Source organism: Tachysurus vachellii, chromosome 5 (genome assembly GCF_030014155.1).
Source record: "Tachysurus vachellii isolate PV-2020 chromosome 5, HZAU_Pvac_v1, whole genome shotgun sequence".
NCBI lineage: Eukaryota > Metazoa > Chordata > Actinopteri > Siluriformes > Bagridae > Tachysurus > Tachysurus vachellii.
The window spans coordinates 19,181,272-19,200,259 of NC_083464.1; the positions used below are offsets into that span (position 1 = coordinate 19,181,272).

General features: G+C 37.9%; 1 protein-coding gene across 1 annotated transcript; it reads right to left on the reverse strand.

Moving 5' to 3' along the window:
- Positions 1 to 356: 356 nt before the first annotated feature.
- On the reverse strand, positions 357 to 18,988 carry kcnj14 (potassium inwardly rectifying channel subfamily J member 14). Its single transcript, XM_060870230.1, has 5 exons — positions 18,866 to 18,988; positions 9,543 to 9,632; positions 6,441 to 9,398; positions 4,791 to 5,108; positions 357 to 4,554 (listed from the first exon to the last, which is right to left on the reverse strand). The coding sequence occupies exons 3-5, from the start codon at positions 7,479 to 7,481 to the stop codon at positions 4,231 to 4,233; spliced, it is 1,683 nt and encodes a 560-aa protein (XP_060726213.1). The 5' UTR covers positions 7,482 to 9,398; positions 9,543 to 9,632; positions 18,866 to 18,988; the 3' UTR covers positions 357 to 4,230.

Below are 18,988 nucleotides of genomic sequence, written 5' to 3' on the forward strand. Positions count from 1 at the left end.
TGTTTGCTACAAAGTCTATATGACACATGTCAGTAGTACATTAGGAATAATGCATTAAGAGTAAGAGCCATGTAGTGGGGAATAAAAAACAGAGTGACCATTTATGAGAAGATGTGAAATATTAGACTCTCTCTCTCTCTCTCTCTCTCTCTCTCTCTCTCTCTCTCTCTCTCTCTCTCTCACTCACTTACTCACTCACACACAAACACACACAAACACACAGACACGCACACACAAACACACACTCACACACACACACACACACACACACACACACACACACACACACACACACACACACACACACACACACAGACACACAGCCATGCTCACACAATAAACAGCAAATACACAAATACTATAACAACTACTACTATTTATCTAGAAATTTCATCCAATCCTGCATCACATTCATTCTAAAATACAGTTAGATTTGCTATACGGTGCAAATGTAAGCATTTGACAAAACAGGGCAATACAGGAACAAATCTGTGTTACATTGAGACACAATGTCTACTAAATAAAGTGTTTGTCACAGCCTTATTGTACATTGCATTTGATAAAATTGAATTTATTGAATAATGTGAAAAAACTGCAAAAACCTCACCCCAAAATATATAGAAAAGGTTCAATTAGGTAACTAGTGAGTCCTCTTAAACCACTCCGTTACCTGCCTGACCAGTTCAACATCATTCTGAGCATTTGGGTGAAAAATTTGTTTGTTTAAAAAAAGTACAATAAAAAGTAAAAGAAGGTCAGTTACAGAGAAAGAAACTTCATAGCAACATGAGCTACAAACATTATCAAAGTGTAAATAAAACTGTGGCTATAGCAACCAGTTTCTGTTGCTTTGGAGAAGGCAATACTAAAACACAATTAAACAGCAATAGATGGTCATTCTCATAGACAATCTCTCCTATTGAGTGCTTATGATTTTTAAGCTCTCAGACTCATCTGTCTGTCCCTGAAGTGGAAAAAGTAACAACACTTCCGGCCGAATGTGCAAAAGTTGTTGTACTGTATGTGTTTACTTAAACACTGAATATTTAGATGTCTTGAATATCCTAAATAAAGATCAAGTGTTGCTGATTTCAAGTGTTGTCACGGTACATAGTATTGCTATATTAACCTAATTTAACTGTAGTTTCACATCTGTTATTTGTATTCTGATTAGTTAATTTTTTTCAAATACACTAAATGTTGTATTATCAAATTGAACAAAACACAGAGCACGAGTTCCACCATTCCTACATACAGTGCCTTGCAAAAGTATTCATACCCACTGAACTTTTCCACATGTTACAACCACAAAGAAAAATGTATTTTATTGGGATTTTATGAAATAGACCGAAAGAAAGTGGCACATAATTGTGAAGTGGAATGAAAGTTATAAATGGTGTCCAATTCTTTTTTTTACAAATAAATATCTGAAAGGGGGGGCACGGTGGCTTAGTGGATAGCATGTTCGACTCACACCTCCAGGGTTGGGGGTTCGATTCCCGCCTCCGCCTTGTGTGTGTGGAGTTTGCATGCTCTGCCTCGGGGGTTTCCTCCGGGTACTCTGGTTTCCTCCCCCAGTCCAAAGACATGCATGGTAGGTTGATTGGCATCTCTGAAAAATTACCCATAGTGTGTGATTGCGTGAGTGAATGAGAGTGTGTGTGTGTGCCCTGCGATGGGTTGGCACGCCGTCCAGGGTGTATCCTGCCTTGATGCCCGATGACGCCTGAGATAGGCACAGGCTCCCCGTGACCCGAGGTAGTTCGGATAAGCGGTAGAAAATGCATGAATGAATGAAATATCTGAAACCCCTAACTAAAATCCAGTGAAACCAGCTGCCTTCAGAAGTCACCTAATTAGTAAATAGAGTGCACCTGTGTGTCATTTAATCTCAGTATAATCTCAGTATAAATACAGCTGTTCTGTGAAGCCCTCAGAAGTGTGTTAGAGAACATTAGTGAACAAACAGCACCATGAAGACCAAAGAACACACCAGACAGGTCAGGGATAAAGTTGTTTAGGTTATAAATTAATATACCAAGCCTTGAACATCTCACGGAGCACTGTACAATTCATCATCGGGAAATGGAAAGAGTATGGCACAACTGCAAGCCTACCAAGACATGGCTGTCCACCTACTGTAAACTGACAGTGCAAGGAGAGCATTAATCAGAGAAGCAGCCAAGAGGCCCATGGTAACTCTGGAGGAGCTGCAGAGATACACAGCTCAGGTGGGAGATTCTGTCCACAGGACAACTATTAGTCGTGCACTCCACAAATCTGGTCTTTATGGAAGAGTGGCAAGAAGAAAGCCACTGTTGAAAGAAAGACATAAGAAATCCCATTTGCAGTTTGTGACAAGCCATGTGGGGGGCACAGCAAGCATGTGGAAAAAGGTCAGATGAGACTAAAATGGAACTTTTTTGGCCAAAATTCAAAACGTTATGTGTGGCGTAAACCTAACACTGCACATCACCCTGAACACACCATCCCCACCGTGAAACATGGTGGTGGCAGCATCATGTTGTACTGATGCTTTTCTTCTGCAGGGACAGGGAAGCTGGTCAGAGTTGATGGGAAGATGGATGGAGCCAAATACAGGGCAATCTTGGATGAAAACCTGTTAGAGTCTGCAAAAGACTTGAGACTGGTGCGGAGGTTCACCTTCCAGCAAGACAATGACCCTAAACATACAGCCAGAGCTACAATGGAGTGGTTTAGATTAAAGCATATTCATGTGTTAGAATGGCCCAGTCAAAGTCCAGACCTAAATCCAATTGAGAATCTGTGACGAGACTTGAAAATCATTGTTCACAGACGCTCGCCAACCCAATCTGACTGAGCTTGAGCTATTTTGCCAAGAAAAATGGGCAAAAATTTCACTCTCTAGATGTGCAAAGCTGGTAGAGACATACCCCAAAAGACTTGCAGCTGTAATTGCAGAGAAAGGTGGTTCTACAAAGTATTGACTCAGTGGGGCAGAATACAAATACACGCCACACTTTTCATTTATTTATTTGTAAAAAAAAAATTGGACACCATTTATCATTTTCCTTCCACTTCACAATTATGTGCCACTTTGTGTTGGTCTATCACATACAACCTTAATAAAATGCATTTTTCTTTGTGGTTGTAACGTGTCAAAATGTGAAAAAGTTCAGTGGGTATGAATACTTTTGCAAGGCACTGCACATACCATCTGTGGGGCTGTTTTGCCTTTGGTGTTAATAAATCTAGTTGTTAAAGTGAAGGACTCAGTAAATGTGTAAATAAGTTAAACAGCAGGTACATGAGGAGCTGTGTAAAAAAAACCTCTTCTGCACACACTTATGGAAATTTCTGAACTTGTGTCTTTTGCACAATTCATTTTGTTAACGCTCCTGTTGTTCCGTGTAGTTGGTGTGTCCTGTCCTGATACACCGACACAGTGACACTGTCTTGTGCACCGTATTGTGTTGTTTTTAGAGACTTTTGCTTTTCCACAGACTTGTGCATCCTGTGTCACACCATCATGCTGGAAATACAACTTGACTTGTCCTGTAATCTAAAAAGTAGCTTTTCATTCTATGCATTTACTTCTTACAGCCATAAGGGATCACTGTTGTGTATTTGTACCACTGCAGGAACTCAGCGATCGGTGATACTGACTTTAAAAGATTGCCACTTCCAATCAGCCAAGTGGGCCAGTGTTGCAACCCTCCTCATCCGTAAATAGCCCTCTGAATCCCTCCCCATACGCCTCTCTCTCCTTCTCCCCCAAACTGTTTTAATTTTGTCCATTCTCTCTGTCTCAAGTTTTCTGTTTGACCTAATTGTCATTAATGTATTAAATACCCTCATTTGTTCAAAATCCTTGGACACCTGAATACCTCTGAACAAACCCTTTGTCTATTAGATATATTATCTGGAAGTGAGAAATGTGCTAGTTAAATCCATCCCTCACTCTCACACTCTCATTATGTTTTTTTTATTAGGCTTCAGCAAAGAGTTGATATCAATGCTTAAGCTTTTGGTATTTTTTTTTTTTGCTTGCTGTGACAGCCAAGAAAAGGGCACTATACCTCCACTACCTCCCTTCCTCCACTCTGCTTTTTCTAATCATGACCCTCTATCATTAATCAGTTCCCTTCTCCTTTTTGTCTCCTGTCAGACTTTTTGTCCATTGTACCAGCTTCCTCCCTATGTTCATGCAACTCTACTACTGCCTTCAGCTCTCTCTGTATCATTTATTCACACTCTTTGTGACCCTAATTCTCTACTTTTTCCCCTATTGCCCTTTGACCCCCCATGCTGAGGGTGAGTGTGTGTTTGTGGGTGCTCACTACATGTGCCTCCTCTAGGAGTAAGAAGAATGGGTGAAAGACAGGAAGAGGGGGATGGAGAGATGCTGTTGGGGGAGGGAAGGGCAGAGGAGGAGAGCTGCAGAGCCACTTCATTCTCGTAGAAGAAAGAGGAACGGGAGCCCAAGATGTACTTTTTCTCAGCTAGGTCTTTAGCACTGCAGGATGGCGTGTCAGGAACCTCATACGTCCTGTTGAAGTATGAGTAGTCCACCTAGAGAAGATTGAATGGTCAACAATGATCTGCAGCACTGCCAAAATGCACCTTTTTTTTTCTAATTGATCCACCTTGCGAACATAATGGAACAATTGTTATAGTATATAATATGGTATATTGATAACCATTTCATTTACAGGAAAGACATTTTTCTTAAGAACAATCAGCAACCTGTGTCCTTAATTGTATCTCTCATTTCTTATTATGTCATCAAAACGCATCGTTTGTCTTACCTGGTAGCCAGATTTCTTTGCAAATAGCACAGGCTCAAAGTGGTGACCCCAGAGAATCTCAGGTGCAATGTATGAAGAGCGGCACTGTGTGGTCATGGCAGTGGCTTCGACCATGCCCTCTAGTATGACCACCACCTCCACATTGTCATCTGTCTCCAGCATCTGCCGGTCCATCTCGTAGAAAGGGCTCTCCTCATTGATCTCGTGCACAATGGTTACCGGAGACACCAGAAAGATCCGGTCAGTTCCTGTGTCAAAGCCCACGTTAATGTCCTTGTGGTCCAAAGGTAGAAACTCTCCTTCTGTGGTCACCCTTGGCTACAGGAAAAGGAAGGCAATCAAGTCAAGTCAAGTCAAGTCAAGAAGTCAAGAAGCTTTTATTGTCATTTCAACCATATATAGCTGTTGCAGTACATAGTGAAATGAGACAACGTTTCTCCAGGATCAGGGTGCTACATAAAACAAAGACAGGGCTAAAGACTTGTAAGTAGTCTTAGCCACATAAAGTGCAACTGTGCAACCTGGTGCAAACAGTGCAGGACAAGACAAACAAGACAGACAAGACAGTGCAGGACAAAAGACAGTGCAGGACAAAAGACAGTGCAGGACAAGAGACAGTGCAGACACAAAGTTACAAGACAATACAAAAAGTACAAAAAATGCAGTACACAAAAGACAATAAATAGTAAACAGTAACAGAAACAGCACCGACCGACCAGTGTTAATACTGTATGTGAATACTGAATGTTCAAACAATATTTCGTGCAGTAACATTAGAATGAACACATCAGCATTTCTCTATGCACGTGATCTATCATCTGATATGATTCAGAGACACAAAATACAATAGCAATACAGATATATTTCCCCACAATACATAGCCATTATTGGCATCCTTTAGAAGAATGTGCAAAGAATAATGTGTTAAAAAACATTACAGACAATGTACTACTTAGACAAGCGGAGTATATTATTATATTTTATTTCAAAACATCAGTTTTATGTTACTGATCATTTGGAACCACTATATTTTCTTCTACACCTTTTATCCTTTAGTTTAAAAAAGACTTTGCAGTTTCATGTTTATGCTACATTCTGTATGCAAAGCTTATTTCAATTACATATTTCATAGTTTTTTACTAATTTAATTAATTTAATTAATTTAATTTAATAGTTTACATACTAATTTTTTTTTACCCATTTCTGGTCATGAAAGCTGCCAAAAAGTTAAGTTGACTGCATACATACTCACACAGTTTCATAAGGTTTCAGTCACAGTAAATGCAAACATACTGACATAACCATATCTAATTGGACTAGACACACACACACACACACACACACACACACACACGCAAATAAGAAACAGTTTAAGTTAATCCCTCACTAATGTAATATAAATCCATGTTAGAAAAACAAGCTCTAATTTACAAAACCAAACAAGTGTCCAGATGTCCACCTCTCCCTGACTTTATCTCTACGTCATTAAAACAATTTTCATATATATATATATATATATATATATATATATATATATATATATATATATATATATATATATATATATAATATATATATATATAATATATATATTAAATCAAAAATCTCGTTTTTATTCGCTATCACATTCCACACATCACTCTGTCTCACCTTCAGCAGCTGTGCTCGGACGTGGGCCTCTACCAGGTGGCTTTTGCGCAGGTTTGCCACTCGCCACATCATGCAGAGCTTCCCATCCCTCATAGCTACTACGGCCACATCTGAAAACACCAGGGTTTCATTGCGCTTCTTGGGCTTGGCAATCTTAGCCATGACCGCCCCGATGATGAAAGCGTCGATGATGCAGCCCACAATGCACTGCAAAACGACAGCAAGCACCGCCAGGGGGCAGGCCTCAGTTACACTTCGAAAGCCATACCCTATAGATGTCTGTGTTTCCAAAGAAAAGAGGAAGGCTGCCATGAAGGTTTTCACCTCCTGAAAACAGTGGTTAGACTCCAGTGGCTCCTCAGGCTCATCCACTGGTTGCTCTCTTAAAGCTACAGAAGAAGAGAATGAGGTAGCTGAGGAGGATGAGGAGGGGGAGATTGAGGATGATGGTGGGGGACTTAAGTCTCCGTGAGCAGCTGCAATGAGCCAGAAGACCAATCCAAAAAGAAGCCAGGAGAGCAAGAAGGACAGGGTGAAGACTACCAGCATCCAGCGCCAGCGAATATCCACGCAGGTGGTGAAGAGATCTGAAAGGTACCTCTGGTTTCTCTGGTTCATGTTGATGAAAGTGACATTACAGCGACCATCTTTGCCCACAAATCGGCTGTGAGGCAGGAAGTGAGGTTGGGCAGTAAGAGGAGTCGACAAGGACGGTGAGACAGAGAAAGTCCTTTCAACTCGCTCCCATCCCCCTTCTCTCCTAGCTACACTCTCAAGCATGAAACCACAGCCTCCTTCTCTTCCTCTCCACCTTCCTCTATCATTGTTATCACAATCATCATCATCTTCCTCCTTTCTCTCAAAGAGCCTCCCTGATCCTCCATTGTTTTGGTTAAGCAGCTTGCCATTGCAAGCTGGAGAAGATAGAGCTCTTGTACAGACCCCAGTAACATCATCATTCTGAGCCAGCTTCATTACTTCTTCCTCATTAAGAGGAGTGTCCACCGCACTGAAACGACGCTTGACACGTGCAGCTCCCATTACTCACAATGTTTGTGTATGTGCACGTGAGTCTTATCAGGAAACATACATGAGCATATAAACATAGAAATGTGTGCATGAAGTGTACATCAGAAAAGATGCATATGAGAAGCCAGTTCAAAAATTGATTAAAAAAAAAAACCCTGGAAAATCAAAATATGTTTTTGTGATGGTTCACCGTGATATACAAAACAGATTCCTTTACTTCTGAAACTATTGAACACGATATTTCATTTATGATGCTAGCCAAAAAAAAAAAAAAACATCAACATGACCTAAGGAGCGGCATTAAAAAACTAATTAACAAATAATTTTATCCAGGTTTAATGCAATCTGTTTATCTCCAATCTAAATTCTAAATTCTAATAGCAACTGCACTGGATTTAAAAGCAGACTTGGGAATATGGGTCTGGGTGTCAGCGCATGAGTTGGCATGTGAGTGGACAAATCAATAGAAATCTGAAGGTACAAACACATAAGGCTCGGTTTAGACAGGACCAAACATTACAAAAGAGCCATAAAAAAGACAATTAATAGCACAGTGGAAAAGGAGACAGAGAGAAGCATGAAGAAGAAACAAGTTTCATATGACAAACAAAGGAAAGTTACAGCTTATGATCAAAACAAAACCAAAAATATCATGCCCATACAAACCCTCTGTGATTTCTTCACCTTCTTTTGCAGGATAGAGGGATGTTCAAAAAAACACAACACAACATGAAATCACTATAAAATCTTGTATGGAAACATGGTCAGTATTTCAGTGCTGTGTGTTTTATCCTTAAAGGGAAATAGCAAATAAATCATTTGTATTATAACAGTTACTCACTGATGTTACTGATTTCAGCTGACAGGTACAGTATAGTCCATACTGCTCAGAGACACAAAAAAGAACCCCTACCAAATCAAACAATTAACTTTATTTGCTGTCCTCTTTTATTTACTTTCAGCTGAATTGAATCTTTTGTGTAGCTCCACCTTTAACAGATTCCAATACTATTCTCTAAATTTACATTTACAGGAAAAGAGAAATCTCAAATAATCTAGCAGCTAAAACATACAAAAATAACCAGACTGAGTAATAACAAGCGGGAAAAAAAATAAGGAACGGATACTGTCTAAATATACAAAAGCAATGAGGATGTATCATGAAATGTGGAATTAATTTATGATGTTATGATTAATATTAAGCTGTTTCTTTTGGCTAAAAGAGCACGGATGCCTGTATTTTAAATCTTTTGAAAAATGGAAAATTGCAGTCATTCACATTTTGCACTGCATCTGTTCATCAAACGTAGGTGAGATATTTAGGAGAACATTTACTATCTAATGTCTGATAGGGGCTTTAAATGAGGCCAGAGATCCTAAAAAGGGTAAGCTGAGAGAAAATGGAACATGCAGGGAGTAATCGATACCTCTACGGATTAAAAAAGCTGCTGTGCTACAGATAGTTCTCTCAGGATATTGTATATTTTATGGACAAAGTAAGAAATAAATGTGGTTTGTCAAACAGGATTAAAGACGCTTATCAAAGATAATCAAATATTATTTTCATATTTAGATTTTTAGGTGTGGTTTAATTTGCAATAAACTTTGATTTCTGAATAGATAATATCAGAATAAAAATGCAAAGCAGAAGAAATGTGTTATTTGTATTCAGGAAGGTCATTTGGAAGAAGGAAGAAAAAAGATCCAAAAAAAATGAAGGTGGGAAAACGGATCATTCCTAAGCTGGGAGGTGATAGATGGTGCATTTTCAATTTCCAGCTGCTCTTATGATAACACTCATGATGACCTACATCCAGGAGCTATGCAAACGATTCTGTCTTGGATTTTCCAAATTTACTTCCTGTTTATGTCAGCTGTTTCTGTCCATATAGTTTAAGGGGCAAAATTCTTGTTCCTTTTTATTCTGACCTAGAAATAAAACACACAGTTAATATTAAAACAGAAGTGAAACCTGGAAAATTTCTTTTTTTTTGAATCTGAAGATGAAATATCACTAGTAAATAATATTCAATATTAATTGAATAACTTAATGAAAAAAATGTGTATAATTACCCATGCTGATATGCGATTATTATGAATCCTCAGTGTTTAAGGAGCATGCAGTCTGACACTGTATTTCCCTTTAGAAGGCAATCTGTTAATCTGGAAAGGAAGAATGGATATTAAAAGGAACGATCAACTGGATATTGCACCCTGAGAATACACTGATCTTATAATATTTAAAACCAACAGATTTAACAATAAGATGCTTTTATAAAAAATAGCTTTATATATTTGCAATTGGTCCTGTTTAAACTCAGCACACACTTGGAAGATGATACTTTGAATGGTACACCGCTGTAACATCTTTGGGTGCCCCTTCCCCTCCTGGCCACTAGAGGGAGCCCTCTGCGATACTAATGCTTCAGGGTCATTCGGTTCACTTCCTTTCTTGTGGAAACACACATGCCGTTTGCACTTTTTTGCGAAGTGTTGTTAGTTATCCTGCATTATCGAGCCGATTGCTTCGTTGTGCTCATTTGCTTTCTCTGTTATGACCTAGTTTTCTCTTTCTGTTTCTCTGGCAGTTCATCTGGACAATCTAAGATCTAAGACCTAATCAACCATCTACCACAGCTTGTTCCTGCCCACGGTGAATACTCTCAACTTACCCCAAGAATACCTTGCAATCTGTTCAGCTGGGGAAACCCTGCAACTATGACTCTATTGTGGGCAACCAGGGCACCGCTGTGCTACTGTACTTGCCCGAGTTAAGACTCTACCACAGCCCATACAGCCTATGTTTACCTGATACCTTGATCCACACAGGTCAGAGACTCCTAGCATCAGCCCTCGAGGACTCCACCTCAGCCATAAACCTCATACATCAACAACTGGGCCTAAAGCTCAATTCCCATGCTACCATGTGCTGCTGCCCTTAAAATCACTGCTACAGAGAATTAGCTCATTGGGGATGTTCACTCACCAGACAGTTCCCCTAGAGCTTCGAGTGGAGCTTTTTCATACTGAGAAATCTCCATGTTTCATCCCCATTAACCCCAGTGATTTTTCGCTACCCTTGGCTTCACCTACACAAACTGCATATTTCATAGCACTTGAAGAAACTCCTTCACTGGTCCTACCATTGGCAGGAACATTGTTTAAGGAAAAGCTTACACCTACACCTACCTCACAACCACCATCAAAAGCCCTGACACCCAGGAACCCATAATGATCCCCACAGAGTACCATGAACTAATGAAATTGTTCAATAGGGGTTCAATTAGGGAAAAAGCCACCAAGTTTCTTCCACACAGACCTTGGGACTGCTCTATTAACTTTTTACCCCATTCCTCTACAAGGCTGTTGGCTGAAAATCAGTAAGGCCGATGCTCTCTAAACAAGACTAAATCCTATCATCCCTGTGACCAGCTCCAAGCCCATTTTATCTCCATCCCTTACCATCACCCCCATTTGCTGGGACTTGATGAAGGAAACTCAGAGGGCGCAACAAATACTGTAGACCCTCTGCCGGAGTGTCCCCCTTAAACAATATGCGCCACAACCCCTGCAAACTAGAATCACCCAATTATATCTACAACGTCCACAGCTCAGGCTAATCCCATTAAATGTGTTACCCGCAGCCATGAAAACGTCCAGAGCCTTGTTGAAATATGTATTCAATCATCTTCTGCAGACTTATGAATACTGATGTTACTAATGTGCCTCACCTAAGGATACTATCCCCAATCTAATGGCCAGGCAGAGCGACTTAATCAAGAGGTCATTTAGCAATTGCACTCTTACTGTAGCTGAGAACAACATAGATGGAATGACATTCTTCACATGGGTGGGGTATGGGCAAAACTCCTTAAACCACTTGTCCACAGGTCTGACTCATTGTTCCCATGGTCTGGGGAACCATCAAACTTTTCTGCAGAGGTTGAGTAGTTTCATCACAGCAGGACTGTATGGGAAGGTGCCCACTTATGGCTACAGAGGGCATTGTGCAACCAGCGGATTCAGGCCGAATGATGACGCCGTTCCCACCCAGACTACCACCAAAGCCAAAAGGAGTGGCTATTTACTAGGAACCTCCACCATATTGCTATTCTGGTTTTGAACTCTGCCTGTTTTCTGTTAACCTTTTCTGCCTCTCATTTTGGTTTGTAATAAAGCTGAGCATAAAGATTCTTACACCATTGCTGCTGCGTCTTTGTTACAACTGCTTAATAAATGGCTTCATAAAACCAGATCCATATAAAACTATGCAGCTTTTTGTTATTTTGAAGAAAACAGAAAAAAATTATTCTATTAGAGTACATTATTCTATTAGAGTACATTATTCTATTAGAGTACAAACAAATATATACAACAACAACAACATACATACATATGAAAAAAAAACAGACAAATGATATCTAAATAATAAATGAAATCATGGCAAAACCATTCGTATTGTTTAGCAATAAGTGAATTTCTTAATTACCTGTAAACACATTGTCACTTGTAACACAATTGAGAAGATTGTATTTTTATAAAACAATTTACTTTTAATAAGGAAAGAAATGAAATTTAAAACATTTAAAAGAATGTACCTGTTCCGTTTGTTTCTCTGCAAAATACATTTTTTTTTAATTTCATGCAAACAAGTAGAGGATCTGGTGAGCCGCTACAGAATCGAATTACAGTGCATTGAGAAACTACATGGGTATAAAACAAGCTCTATGAGAAGATTCAGAAATGACTAGCTCACAAGAATGGAGTCTCACTTCACAAGCAGTTTTGTTTTAAACCTGTGAACCTATCAGGATCTAGTCTGGACTTTTTGCTGGTGCCATGTGTTTTTTGTTTACTTTTCGTGTTCACGTGTCTGCCCCGCCCTTGTCTAATTCCTTCCCGCCTCAGCAAACCTGTGCCTTATGTGTCTAATTGTCTCCCTATTTATTTCAGCCATGTTGCCTTGGGCTGTGGACGTTGCTCGGCCCTTCTGCTTGGCTGTAGACTTCACTCAGCCCTTCTGCTCACCTATGGACGTCGCTCGGCCCTTCTGCTTGGCTGTGGACATCACTCAGCCCTTCTTCTTGGCTGTGGACATTGCTCGTCCCTTCTGCTCGACTGTGTAGTTGAAGTTTTGCTTCACTCCCCCAACCTACTTCTCTCTGTGCATCGCTCCCCAAACCTGCCTCTGGATCTTGCTGGGATCATGGTTACGGACTTTCTGGACTTTTTTTCTTGAGGGGGGATACTTTCAAGAGTTTGTATTTTCTCCTAGTGTTTCCAGTTTTATGTTATGTTTTATTTAATAAATCATGTTTTTAGCTATCCTCGCATTAAGGTCTTTTAATCTCCGAAAATATACCCCCATTTATTGACACCTATAGTTTGACCTTAACAAACATCACGTGCACATAACCCAGGATTTCATTTGTCTGTTTGTAGATGTCATGTCTATTCCTTTCTAGTTCCAATCCCATTGATCCCCACAGACACACAAACACACAGTGGACTAGCCCAATTCCATTCAGGAAAAACAGACAATCCCACAATCTCATGGCCAATAACACGATAACAGAACAAACTTCTAACTAACTAAAAAGATAAATCTCTAAATTTAAACAAAATAAATAAATAACCATTAAATCTCTCTCTCTCTCTCTCTCTCTCTCTCTCTCTCTCTCTCTCTCTCTCTCTCTAAATATCTGTTATAATCTGAATATTGAGAATAAAATAATTGTTTCTTTCTGTTGCTTCAGCTTTACAGACACTTTCAAAAACATTGTTTATAGCTACACTTGTTAGCCTAATGAACTTATTCTCATTCCCTTGTATCTGCCATGTGAACTTGATGGCATGTACAGGCTTTTGGACACAGGTGTCTGGGTGCTTATGCAGACCTGTCATCTCGCTCTTCAGTATGCTTGGAAACTTTAAATTGTCCAAGTGTTACTCTGATATGGAGACACTTTGGAGAATTACCTGTCAAGAAGACATCATATAAAACTTATGGATTCATTCCCCAAGAGAAAAATCCAAGCTAATCATGCAAAAATAACAATGTATTCTCGAGAATGTATTTCTACAAATGAGCAAATGCAGAAAAGTATACAAGGTCAAGTTTGATATTTGCCAGCAGAGTGACAGAAAGTATCATTTAAATTAAGGTTTCATTAAACTGAATAGAACATATTTACACACTATTGACCAATAGTTTGTGGACACCTGACCACAATACTCATGTGTGCTTAGTCCTGGGTGTAGTCAGCAATACGGTTTATCTCAAAGCTGTTCAGTGAGGTTGAGGTCAGGACACTGTGCAGCCCACTTGAGTTCTTCCACACCAGTTTTGGCAAACCATGTGTTCATGAAGCTCACTTTATTTACTAGGGTGTTGTCATACTAGTACATGGTAGATATATGGTAATTCTACAGCATACAAAGACATCATCTATTTTGTGGTTAGGTACAACGATGTACAACACAATGTTGTGGCAACAGTTTTGAGAAGGATTTGAAAATTTTTTTATATGGGTTATAATTTGCCATTAGGAGTATATTAGGAAAAACAAAAAAACTGTCAAAATCTGTAACACAGTGTATGCATCTAATTACTTAACATTTCAAAACTAGAACGAGTCAGTTTACTCATTTCAATTTGACATGCTTATTTAGTATAGTATATAAAATAAATATAAAAGCATAAAACGGTCAAAGAAATGTCAACAATGTTGTGTTGTTTTTTTGCATTACATAATGAAGTATTTTTATATCCATGCAGTTAAATACACAGTAAATGGGCTAAATATTTCAAATGGCAAATTAGCACTCAGATGAAATGCAATGGAATTAAAATATATAAATAAATAAAATAGATAAAATTAAAATAATTAACAAAATAAAATTATTGGCGTACATTATGTGAGCCAGCATGCAGTTAGACAACTTGTTGTCAACAGCGCTAACCTCCTTTCATGCTATTTGTCACTCTTCTAGGACAAACCATATTAAGTACATTGACTGATACTTAGGCTTTCTGTTTCTGTAACTCTCAATAATAAGGTAGTTACTGAGAAAAAGGAGCATTTAATAATGGAAATGGCAAAAACAGCCACAATGGCTTTAAAAGGTAAAAATATTCAGAAACTCTTGTGTCTCAGCAGTCTTAATCTTCTAACAATATCAGACTTAAAAAAATTAATTCAGGAAATGGTAGGCACCAGGAATTATTTAGTCAATGCTGTTACATCATACAGCATTCATCATTAAAAGACGATCACTTCAGACAGCATAATGTTAAAAGAAAATTGTTCGAAGATGTTGGAAAAGTTAAACAGTCATGCGCTTCAAGAGAACAACACTAAATCCACTAAATGTATTATGATATAAATGTCAAGTAAAGTGTCAAATTTTTAAGGTCAATCGTCTATATAGCTTGTATACATTAGAACTAAATATAATTTCCTTAGGTCCATAGTGCAACGACACAGTTACAATACAGTGGCACAATACACAGGACTACATAAAGCACAAATACACAACAAATAATACACTAAATGCAGAGGACAGCACATGTCAACTAACCAAGACAACAGAATAGTGTTGAGTGGAAAAACTAGTGCAATAATTGGCTGTAAACTATTGACCTGTGTGGAATCAATGGACTGTGGTAGCAGCAATATGAGTCATACTAGAAAAGTGAGCGTCATAATAATAAAGTGTCCAATAGCAGCATTATAAAGTGCAGGTACACAATGAAAAAGGTAGCACATGGTGGTGGTAGCACAGATAAAAGAAGGACTACTGCATTCATTAAGTTTTTAAAAAGGTTATAATTGTATCTGTCACCTGACATCAGTCATCCCTCTGACTTTCCCTCATGTTTCTTGACTTACTCTATTACGTTGATTATTTGGCCATGTTTAGGCATTATGTAGGCAGATTAAGCTCTGAAAATAATTTCAATGTCACTCAATAACAGCAGATAAGCTCTTCATCTACCTCTCTCTCATTTTGTTCCACCTCTACAGCTCAAACACATGGAAAGCTGATGAAAATCACTATATCTGTAAGCTCTTATCCCCACATGCTATTACACCATGTGCTCATAAATGATATTATGGTGTTTATTTGCGTTGCTGATACAATAGTGTGTGATGCATCATGATAATGGAGCTGTTGAACTGTTGTCTTTCATTAAACAGTCATTAAAAAAAGAAAAAGAAAATCTCACCCTCAGTGTAATAACGAAAATATGGTTAGTTTGGCAATGAGGAAGAAGGAGAAAGGAATAAATAACCAAAAGTGCTCTACTTTATAGTACCAATGATCTGTAGAGTGCTAGACAGGATTATTTATTTAGTGGTAGACCTTTAAATAAGGGATGCAGCATAAAACAATCAATATCAAGTAAAACAACATGGCTGATGAAAACTTAAAAGCAAGTTTTATTATTTAGAGAGCATGCTAGTTAGTTATTCACATGATCGCTTCATATTCTAAGATAGAAACTCCTTTTGTAAGCTAGATAATCACTGCATATGTATGTTAAGCCACCAGCAGCAGGACAAGAACAACACAGATACTGCCATGCAAGTCAATAGCACCATTATTTTCCCAGTACCACCCATGTGCTTGTATGTCAATACATTCACATGGGCTTTCACTCACTCATTCATTCTCTTCCTCTGCCTCTTTCTCTTCTAATTTAAGCCTTAGCATGGGTATCACAGTGAGAGTACATTTGTTAGCAGAGTATTTCTGTTAACCGTTAAACAAGCAATTGATACTACTATCCCAGCTTAATCTCAGCTTTTGAATCACAGTGACACATTAACAGCCAGTGCACTGCATATATTTTTATTAAATAATTCACACACATTTAAACAATACATATTTATGTAAGTCTGTCTATTTGAAAACTGGATAAGGGACAGTGTGTTTCATCTGCAAAGTGTTATCAAAATGCAAAGGATTCTAGATTCAGCTAAATCCCGTAGAGATGGTATGACATATTATCTAATATAATTACTGTTGCTATACAGTCAACATTACTTCTGAAATGTCTTGCTGCAGTCCTGTTTGGTTGGTGCTGATTGCACAAGACAAGGAAATCTGGTGATAGTCATAGAATCACAGTTACACAATTACATGAGGACATGAGGAATGCAAATAATTGAGTGGTGTGCCACAGAAAGGGCCTGGCTTTCACCTCATGATCCAGTTGTTGTTTAATATATATAATTATAATTCAGATAATATCATTGAGCACATATAGGGCAAAGCAGGGCATGCTCGGAATGTTCCCCATCATGGAAGGTTGTAATGTTAATGGACGGTTGATTAAAAATGAATGGTTAACTAAATACCATTTAGTAGAAACCCAGGACTCTAACACATGGTCTATTTGGAATCAACACCACCAGTTCATGGAAGAGGAGCTTATAGCCCAGGGTTAATTTTCTCCCATTTTTTTGCTGAAGTGATTTTTAGAAGGCATCTTTAGAACAAGAGTGAGACATTGTGAGATGATAGCATATGACCTCTACCTTTAGAAAAGCCATCCACAGTGCCATGATTTGCTCCAATGGCTATCACATACTCCTTCAACATACAGTAGATGGACATCATAGACAATCCATCTACTACTTTAGGAACTGTACACTGCACTGGATACAGATCAAATTACAAATGAAAAAGTCTATAACCAGATTTGGACACAAGCTGTTACACAAACAGCTCCAAAGTTCACATAAGGTCAATCCGACATGCGTACAAAGTAAGAAGTGGAAAATAAGGATGGCTGTATGACAGCTGTAATTGTTTTTCAAACTGTAATCCTGAGGTCACTTTGAGACTGTGCTGAAGGTCTCAGTATGTGTGCGTTGTTAGAAAAAGGTGAAGTAGAACACTGCATTACAGAGACAGTTATAAAAATAAAGCTAAACGAAAGCGTGAAGGCATACTTATGCATGAGTGATCCAAGCTAGTGACTGAAAATAAATAATCACATGTCTGCTGAAGTGTGAAGGTGATAAAATGGTTCTTGATATCTAAAAATATCCAAGATACACTTATTAATACATCAGTTACTAAAGAGCCACATGAACGCACTGTTTTAACAGTGGTGTTCATGACACTATATTTGTATTTCTAGCTTCTTTGCTTCAAAAATAAAATCATTATATGACAATATTTGCAAGATAATGGGCACAATAATTTAACAATAATTTGGAAAATATACAAGGCAAAATAAATTAAATATTTATGCCTTATAAAAAAAAAAACACTACGCCATTACAGAATTATAAATTAAATTGTGAACCATACAGTATATACACAATATTTTTACTCTCAAGCCTTTTATGCATGTCCTCTTCTAGGTTTGTGTACTGTAAGCGTTTCAGTTCCACTCCATCCTACTAAAAATGGTGACATGTTATAGGATGTGTTTAAAGGAATGATGCAAAAATGTTTTAATTGCATTATAAATGCAAAACCTACTTAAGATTTGCTAGAAATGATGATGAAGGTCAGCAAAATACATTATCATGTCAGGATTTCTATCAAATCTTAAGTAGGTTTTTCACTATACTGAAAACTACAGTAAATATTTGATTTTAGAATACAGAATGCAACCTTTATTTAATACATTTTTTTTATTATTATTTATTTCTTAAAAACTCTAACTGTAAATCAGATAATTACTGTCAGTTGTGTATGAAAAAAGCTTTGGGCTCCTGAAAATAAATAAATAAATAAATAAATAAATAAACCTCACACAAGGATTGATATGTACCGGATGAAAAGGTCATCCACAAACTGAGATTATAAATTTATTTCATTCGACATTCAGACACAGAAATAAGTAATATTGTGCTGACAATTGTGCACTTAGACTAATATAACATTTTAAGAGTTGTCAAGTTAGTTTTCAGCTTTAATTAAATCAGCTGTTATTGTAAATATTAAAGTAATTTGTGTGAAATGTCAAATACATTTGATGCCACATGAAATGAGTTCAGCCTTCGCATTAATTCATGACTGATTATCACACACAGACCTGATCATTAGGAAATGCCAGTTAAATCGAAAAACTGATCATTTTGATGCAATTTACATTTTCCCCACCCTAACCAGCAAATAAACATTCCAAAACCATTTAAAATTTATTTTGGTAGAAAATATTCACTACATTTTGATTGAAAATAAACTGTTATCTATAGCCAAATTGTTCAAATAACATACAAGGCAATAATAATGTAATTCATAAATGACATCACTGCATAGTGCAATCCAAGTTTTAACCAACAAACCTCTGAAACGGTTACAATTTCTAAATGTTTTATGTCTTCAGCATGACATTACCCTGAATTAATTATGTATGAACTGCCACTCACCATCATGCTGCCATGCAAGTAGCATCCAGCACCGTATGTATCCAATAATGAGCAGCTTGTGTATCAGAAGTGTGTGACTGCTCCTCTGTTTCACATCTCTGAAGAGTCACTCACTTTTCAAAC

Excerpts from the sequence above, each read along its gene's own strand:
- kcnj14 (XM_060870230.1), bottom strand. The coding sequence starts at position 7,481 with ATGGGAGCTGCACGTGTCAAGCGTCGTTTCAGTGCGGTGGACACTCCT. Across the intron at positions 5,109-6,440 it reads TCCGAGCACAGCTGCTGAAG|CCAAGGGTGACCACAGAAGG; the intron begins GTGAGACAGAGT and ends CTTTTCCTGTAG. Across the intron at positions 4,555-4,790 it reads CAAAGAAATCTGGCTACCAG|GTGGACTACTCATACTTCAA; the intron begins GTAAGACAAACG and ends AATCTTCTCTAG.